This window comes from Galeopterus variegatus, unplaced genomic scaffold (genome assembly GCF_000696425.1).
Source record: "Galeopterus variegatus unplaced genomic scaffold, G_variegatus-3.0.2 Scaffold91, whole genome shotgun sequence".
NCBI classification, from domain to species: domain Eukaryota; kingdom Metazoa; phylum Chordata; class Mammalia; order Dermoptera; family Cynocephalidae; genus Galeopterus; species Galeopterus variegatus.
The window spans coordinates 787,931-796,780 of record NW_007726202.1 but is presented as its reverse complement, the minus strand read 5'-3'; the positions used below and the strand labels follow the sequence as shown (position 1 = coordinate 796,780).

General features: G+C 40.2%; 1 protein-coding gene across 1 annotated transcript in view; it reads right to left on the bottom strand.

Annotated features, from left to right (window-relative positions):
- Positions 1 to 6,494: 6,494 nt before the first annotated feature.
- Positions 6,495 to 8,850, bottom strand: part of AQP9 (aquaporin 9) — a 38,572-nt gene continuing 36,216 nt past the window's right edge. The window contains exon 6 of the mRNA XM_008581196.1: positions 6,495 to 8,437. Within this exon, the coding sequence (XP_008579418.1) occupies positions 8,263 to 8,437 (175 nt within the window). The 3' untranslated portion in view covers positions 6,495 to 8,262. The remainder of the gene's footprint in view (positions 8,438 to 8,850) is intronic.

Below are 8,850 nucleotides of genomic sequence, written 5' to 3'. Positions count from 1 at the left end.
TACAAATTACCCAGTTCCATGTATTTTGTTATAAACAACAGAAACAGACTAATACAGCAACTAAATAATTTAGTGAATTTATTTACTAAAGCTAAACTCTGTAATTCATAAACTAAGCATAGCCCTGTGCAGGTTTTTTGCACCTGAGTATTTTAAAAGAACTATCAAACCTAAGCTAGTCATATGAGTTAGATTATTTAGGTGCCAGAAAATTTATACTCTTAGAGATTTTTCTTGGGCTTCAAGTTGAAATCCAAAATAGGATACACATAGATGTTAAATAATAATAATATGATTAGCTGACACTTATTAAGAGGGAAATAAATTCTGGGCACTGTTTAAAGCGTTTTACAGGCATTTTCTTAGTATTTTCAACAACCTATAGAGCACAAGTGCTTGTATCATTCTCATTTAATAGATGAAGAGACAGGTTTAGTGGGTCACACAGCTATTCAGTGGTGGACTGGAATTCAGTCTGGCTATATCTAGAGCCTCACCTCTTGAGCACTGACGACACAGTCTCCAACATGTGAGCACTTGGACACTCACATGACCTTGCTCCAAAGGTCCTTAGTGTAGCAACAAAACATCAATTCTCTGCCCTTGGCTCCAGGCTGAGAACAGACTCTGGGATGGGCAGTGCAAAGCCTCTCTTCACTGTCATCCACAAGGTGATTTTCTGGCTACAACTGTATCATTTATTAGATCATAATCTTATTCTCAGAATATCACCAGAGATCAGCCAATCAAAAAGCCATCAAAATCCTCTCTTGATGGAGGTGATTTCCTTCATGCAAAGGTTGGGACCTGGAATTATTGTGCCACTTTTGTATCAGCTATTATTTCCAAAGGTCTGAAGTCTTTGGGTAAGAATGAGTAAGTGAATGAATGAATAACAAAAAAAAATACCGGTGCTACAGGTTATATAGCAGCTTTGGAATTTCTAAGGTTTCACTTACCTTAATCAGCCAGTGTTGCATGGGTATTAAATATTTGGATTTCTTTTCACAGTGCTTTTAAAGTATAAGCATTTTCTAGAGTATGCATTTTTTGATGTAATAATAATTATTAAAGATATTTTCCACAATTTCAAATAAATTCAGGACTTCCTCCTTGCTTAAACATAATTTCTTTCCTACAAGATGGCTACTTTTAGTAATAGCAGTCAAAACTATCTTCCTTTTTCTATGGAAATGAAAATATTTTGCAAAAATTTTAAAGAGGACTCTGATGGGAAGGTACAATACTGAGGTAAACTGTTGCTGCGAAACCCTGATGTTCTCCTGAGCCGTTAGACATCAGAGTATATCACCTGTTTTCAACCTTTACAGCATCTACATTGTTATGTGCCTGAGTTAAAAGGCTGTTATCACTGAAAATGTGCTCCATGACTGGATGTTTGATGATATTAAGAAACTATTACTAATTATTTTTATGTGGAATAATAGTCTTTTGGTTATGTTTTTAAAAAGAATCTTTACCTTTTAGAGATAGATCTTAAATATTCATGGATAAAGTGACATCACGTCTGGGATTTGCTTCAGATAAATCTCAGGGGGACTATTGGGAAGCAGAGAGAGGGTAAAAGAGAAACAATATTGACCACGTGCTGGTAACTGTTGAAGCTGGAGTGTGGGAGGTGTCATCACACTATTTTCTCACTATGTTTTAACTCTTTCAGAATAAAAATATTTAAGGTAACCCTACTGACTTCTGTTAAAGATTAAAAAATACAATTGAATCCTCAGTTACTTGAAAAATAGTGCCTGAAAGATATGTGCAACTGAGAGTTATTAAATTATGGAGGATAAGGCCAGCACTTGTAACCCGTTCTGATGACCTTCTTTCATGTTTTCAAACCACAACGTATTATAATGATACTAATATTGATAACAACAGCAGTTGCTGCTGCAGCAGCAGGTCATATTTATTAAATATGAGGGTATTTCAAGATAGAATTGAAAGATAATACAGATCTTTCCACGAACTTTTTGAAGTGCCCTCGTACAAACTATGAGGCTGGAACTGCTTTAAGAGCTTTACACTGATTATCTCATTGTTATTATCCTTACTTAATAGATAGGCAAACTGAGGCTAAATAATTTGGCTACCATACTAGTAAGCAGAAGTGCTATGACTTAAACCCAGAGAGTGTGACTCTGTATTCCATTCATTCAACAAATATTTATTTATTTATTTATGTTTTTGTGGTAGTTGGCCATACTGGGATCTGAACCAGTGACCTTAGCATTATAAGGCTGCATTCTAACCAACTAAGCCAACCGACTAGCCCCATTCAGCAGATGGTTATTGAGCAGTTACTGTGGTCCAGGCACAGGGGCAGCATGATAGATAAAAGATCAAAAAGTCTTGCCAGAGTGGGCCTTCTATTCTAATGGGAGGAAACAGACAAAATCCAACAAGTCTAATACATAATATGTATTATTATATTTTGTATATGTAATGTGTATTTTAAGGAGGATGATAGGTGCTATGGAGAAAAATAAAGCAAGGAAGAGGACAGGGACTGATGGGTGATCACAAGAGCCTTACTAACATGGTGACATTTGAACAGAGACCTAAAGGAGGTGGGGTAGGGAATTTCAATCAAGAGAAACATCAAGTGCAAAGGCTCTGTGGCAGGGGCTTGCTTGGGAGGGTTCAAGAGTCAGGGTGGAGGCCTGTGCGACTGGAACCAAGAGGACAGACAAGAGGAAGATCAGTAGAGACCAGGCCAGGAAGATCAGAACATGTGGCGCTTTGAAGACCATTTGGGTTGACCAGGGCTGTGGGTGAGGAGAGGTCAGATTTAGAATGTGTTTTGAAGGTAGAGCAGACAGAATCTTCATTAACAGCCTATTGTAGTGGATTGAATTATAACCCCCCAAAACTAAATGGAACTTGAATTGTGTCCCCCAAGTTTTATGTATTAGAAACTTGGCCCTCACTGTGACCATTATGAGGGTGGGAAATCCTACTATGGTTATCAAAGGTGAAGGCTTGCAGAGGTGATTAGACTGTAGGACCATGCCATAGTGAGTGGATTAAAAATGGTGGTCAGGGGTGTGGTTCTGAGAGCTTTAGAAAGAGAGTGAATGAGGAGGGAGAAGGTTAGCCTCTGTTCTCTCTGCTTCCACCATCTTGCAATGTGAGAGACCCTTGGGTCATTGTCACCACCACCAGATGGACTTTGGACTTCCCAGCCTCAGAAACTGTAAGCAATAAATTTCATTTTCTTTATAAATCACCCAGTTTCAAGTATTTTGTTTTAAGCAACTGGAATAGACTAATACACCTATGTTCTTAACCATTGTGCCACTCTTAAAACATTTATTCACATTTACAATTGAAATTAAAAATGATGACATTCTTTCTGTCAGCCTAATTAATGGACCTGTCATCTGCTGGAGAACATGAGCATCTGTCCAGGAGGAGGCTCAGTGGTGGGAAGTGCATGGGTCTTGGCTCAGGACGTAGCGTGACCAGCTCGTCCTACATCCTGGAAAAACCCTGAGACGGTGGGTCACGTTACTCAGATACATGGCTCACATCCCACCTCTACCACTCTTTACTCTGGAATCTCATCCCAATTGTTTAGCACCTTGGAGCCTCAGTTTCCTCATCTCTAAAGGGGATCATAATCTACTTGCTGAGCTGTCCTAAGAGTCTTACGAGGTACTGGATGTGAATCTGCTTTGTAAACTGCGAGACACTGCACAAGACTGGTGTGCTAATAACACGTTACAGGATCTGGAGCTTGTGGGGCGCAGGTCCTGGGAACTTTGCAGCAGGTCAGGAACCCCTTTCCTGCTGGGAGCCTGAGGAAGAAAAGAAGGCCCTGACGTGGATGTTCCTTATGGCCGGGGGCCTGGCCTCTGAAGCATCCCTCACAAGCTCCAGGACTCTCAAGGCTCCTGCACTGTTTCCTGAGACCCCACAGGCAGGGAGTTGAGGGCCACCAGGCAGAAGGGGCTGCTGTGTGGCACCAGGGAGTGCGCTAGAGGGAGTCAGGGCTGACTCATTAGGTACAGTGCCTAGAGCCCAGGATACTTTTAGGAGCCCATGAAAATGTTTCAATCTCTCCTAAAACCATATGGAAAAAAAGGAATATAATGCAGCTTGTCACCAGTACAGTCATAAAACATAACTTATTTTAACTGATTGATCAATTTATTTTTTTGGTGAGCAAAGAGGTCCACTAAGGCAAAAGTGCCTAAAGCCACAAAAAACATAACGTAGCCCAGGAGGAAGACAGAGCTAAACTGTGCTTGGGCACCATCTCCACGCACTCATAGTTCCATGGGTTCTCTTAGCTCATTCAGTTTAGTCATTCATGTCTAGTTTACATGGGGCTCTCCTTTCATTAACGCAGAGACAGCATCCCTTGCAGAAGAGCTATTCCATTTCCAGTAAAAAGAAACAGTCTGAGGCTTGGTCAGTTATCTGTTTGTCTATTTGTCTGTCTATCTATCATCTATCTATTTCTATACACACTTTGACAGTCCACACAGTAAGCCTTGCCAGTAAGCACAGGACTACCAGTGCTCCTCACTATGAACTGTGATTAGTAAACACGTTATCTCGAATTCCGAGTTTGAGAACTGATATACAATATCTCTTTGTAGGTGATGTTTGGTGTGTTGAGTAATTCTGTTTACCCTATCTAATTCATTTATTAAGAAGCCTTTGGAAAATTACCTGAGATTTAAGTATTAGGGCCTTTGGTAGGTTCTATCCTTGAAATTTTTATAAAATGTTCATCAACAACTTATTCCAAGTCTTTATCGATGGTTTTCAAATTGAGTCACTGTGTTCTGAAGACCCCCACCCAAATCCTTGCAAACACACACACACACACACACACACACACACACACACACACACACACACACACACACACACACACACACACACACACACACACACACACACACACACACACACACACACACACACACACACACACACACACACACACACACACACACAGAGTTTCTCTTGAGAGACCCCTCAGGAGCTACACTGGGGGGTTGTGTGAGATGATATCACAAGCAGGATGAAACACCTGATCCCAGTCTCCTCTATTTATAGCAGCTCCAGTTCACTTGTGGGTACCATGGAAGGTTTTATTTGAACAATAGGTTCTGTGACTCAATAAAACTTATAAAACATTCTCTGTAACAGGAAGTTGTAATTCTTTTCCCATGATATTAATGAACATTGACATACCTTAAAATAAGACATGTGTGTGGTAGCAATTTAAAAGAAACAAGGATCAGATTTTAAAATACGACATTTTTACTCTGCTTACTCTGTTCAACAGCTGAATATTGACTCTGGTTGTTGCTGGTAAGAAAAGTCTTACAACTTTGACATACACTGAGATCTTAAGTGGTTGAGGATTCATAGAGAAATTCTATTTTTGGCATTATGATAAATGCACCTATCAAGTTTTTGATTGACAAGTGGGAGGAGGGGGGATGTTACAATTCAAACGCCTAAAAGAGCTATTTAATAAATAGGTTAGTTGGCTCTATCCAATTGACTTCTGATACAGATAATTCAACCTTATAAACCTTCTCTTGGCTAAGAACCTGACAAAGGCAAACCCAGTTGTAAACTGGGGAGGGGATTTGGGTATGAGCATCTGAAACAAGAGGATTTTTTCCATTTAAAACAAAAAGAAAACAAAACCTTCCTGGGGCTGACTTGCATAAGTGTACATTTCTTCTTCATAATCCTAGTCATGAATCATCAAGTAGTGTTTAATGACCCCCTGCACGGATCACAGATTACACAATCCATCCTGAAAACTGAAATCTTGGGTAGCCTCTTGCTATAAGAGTTATAATCCACCCTGCCCCCAGGGTCTGTTCCTGGTGTGTTTGGCATCTCTGTTCCTGGCTGAACTTGAATTGGGGCACAGGCTTTCAATGTCTTCTTTTACTCCTTGTCTCACCTTTCCTTAACTCCAAGGTCTTTTAGCCTCAGCACTATTCACATTTCGGGCCAAACACGAGTAACTTTTTGTTGCAAGGAGTTGTCCTCTATTGCAGAATGTTTGGCAACATTCCTGGTCTCTAGCCATTAGCATCCCCTCCCCAGCTATGACAACCACAAATGTCTCCAGACATTGCTAACTGTTCCTTTGAGGAGTAGGGAGAGGGGAGAGGAGGAGGCAAAGTTGCCTGCTGTTAAGAATCACTGCTCTAATCCTCAAGGACCTCAAGACTCTGAGAATCCTGCTGGGAATTACCTGGCCACCACTAGGCTTGGTTCTCAAAGAAACCCTAGACTCATGTGATTTAACCAAGCTACTGCATAGTAGAATCAACTGAGATATTTATAAAGGACCAACTGGGCTTTAGTATTTTTTAGATGCTCCCCAGGAGATTCATATTTGTAGACAGGATAGACAACCTCTGAACCAAGTGTGCTTAGCAGTTTTAAAACATATAAAAACTGAAAAAACAAAAACAAAAACAAAACCCAACAACCACCCACCAACTTTATTTCAAGTAGGAAATATCCAGGTAGGTTCAGAACAAGAAAAAAATTCCATGTGTCCATAGGTTGTAGAATGTGGGCTACCAGAGACATTTCCCATTTACTTTTTTGTTGCTGTTATTATCATAAAGCAGTAAGGAAACTGGATGCCTCTGGAAATGCTGGGCTTTTTACCAGTTTGACTGAAGGTGCATCTTTTGATGTAGAACACTTCCCCTGGTGCTTGTAACTCACAGAGACTCCTTCGTGGAAAGTAACGTCAATTAGAGAAATGCACAAAGCAGAGTCTAAGGAAGAGGAAATTCCCTGAATGTGTTTGAGGTTGGCAGAGAAGGAAGATCAAGACTTAGCAAGACCAAGGGTGGCTTAGGAAGAGAGGCCTTCTGATGATGTTTGTCAGCAGGTGAAAGCTATTGTCAAATTGTTACCTCTTTCCTTTGATAATGCTTCAAAATAGTGGGAATAAAATCAGACAATGGTGGACTTTCTATCTGAAGATCCAGGAGCATCATGTCCAGGAGGCATATATATGTTCTGGCAGCTGCCAATTCCACTTTTTCTGGCCAGCCCAGAAAGGTTGGCAAAGATTCTCAGGCAGTTATTTATCTTCTGAAAGGTGAAGAGGTGTATTAGATGATGGTCAACTTTCCACGCAACCTTGGAAACATTTGACTTTCCTAAGATTTTGTTTCTTTACCTGAAAAATGGGCAGCACGGTATTTGCTTCAGACAGTCATTATGAAGATTAATTTAGATAATGCGTGTGAAAGTGCTTTGTGAATTGCAAAGCCCAATAAGGGAATATAGTCTTTCTAGGGACCTTCCACCTTGAAGATTTTTCTAGACCAGGATCCAACAGCTTTCATTTTTGGCTTCTAGGGCATGCATAGAATAATGGATGAGTTCGGGCATTGACTTAACTTGTCAAATGTCTGTCCTCAAATGGGCAATTAGGAAAATACATTTGTGCTAAAAAGACAGAGTGATGTATTTTTCATGACTGAGGTTACAATTGTATTTTAGGTTATTATATACTGAAGACCAGGAAATTAATTGGTGCCCTCTAAAATGCAGAAGAGTGAGAGATTAATCTGATAAATGGTTTCCATTAAAAAGTTCCTTTGGGTTTCCTAAATTTATCTTTTCTCCTGAGGTTTCTGAATGCCACGATGTCCTTCCCCTGTGATTCCATACTGTATTCGACTGCTTACTACATCCCTAGATTTAAAGAATATCAATATTTATATAAATGCGGTAACATAACATAATGAGAGAGTTAACCCATCAGCTCCCTAATTCATGGATACAGTAACTGAAACCACTGTTTCATCTTTCAGTTTAGGTTTTGGTTGACACTCAGAATGTAATCTTGGTAGATATTGAAGAGGATACTTTTGGTAACACTATGAGTATTTCACACAGATAACGCAGCCAAGAGCATTCAAATAAGGCCATTGCCAAGATTCCAAGTTGTTAGGTCTCACCTAGTAATAAGGATTCCCATCAAGGATGAAATAAACAAGGCAGGAAATAAGGCTGTTTCAGGGGACAGTCAGTTCTATTCTGTGAAGAAACTGGTAGAGAAGAGGTCAGTGTTTCCAAACCTTCACTGGGATGTGTTTCCAATAAGGTGTCCCACGTGGGTAGCAGAGAAAACTGGGTGGATTCCACCCCAGTCTTACATACACCTGTATGTCATCTTTCTTGAAGAGAATACCCGCTCAGCCAGTTGAGAACACAGAACTGAGCATGCCACTACATTACAACACTAAGTTCATGTTTCTCTGGTTTGTCCTCTGATGGTTCTGCCTTGAAGTCTGGGTCAGGGCCCGGGTGGTGGATTTCAATGACAAGAATATAGATGAAGCCTCCAATGGCAGCACCAACCAAAGGGCCCACTACAGGAATCCACCAGAAGTTATTTCCAGCTCTGAAATCAAACAAGAAATCAGTGATACATTTCTTGGCCTTCCTCCTAGTGTTACTGTCTAGTTATGCACTAACTAGCTAGTCTTTCTCATGCACACAGCTCCCTTTTAACTCAGCAAGAGCTAAGTATAAGGGGACTCAGGGTAGCATGGCAACCATCACCCTAGATTTTCCAATATACCTGAATTCAGATGATCTATTCCATAGTCCCATTAATACTTGTGAGAGGTTATGTTCCATTTATTTTCCTTTTAGAAAATATAGTCCCTGAGCTCATGGTCAACACTGGGGTTTCTGGGAAAGTTCATGTTAATTATGCAGGAATTGCCTTTCCCTCATTATGAAATAATGAGGCCTGGGGATTATGAATGGAAAGGAGAGGCTCAGATTATGGAAGGATTCCTGGGCATCATT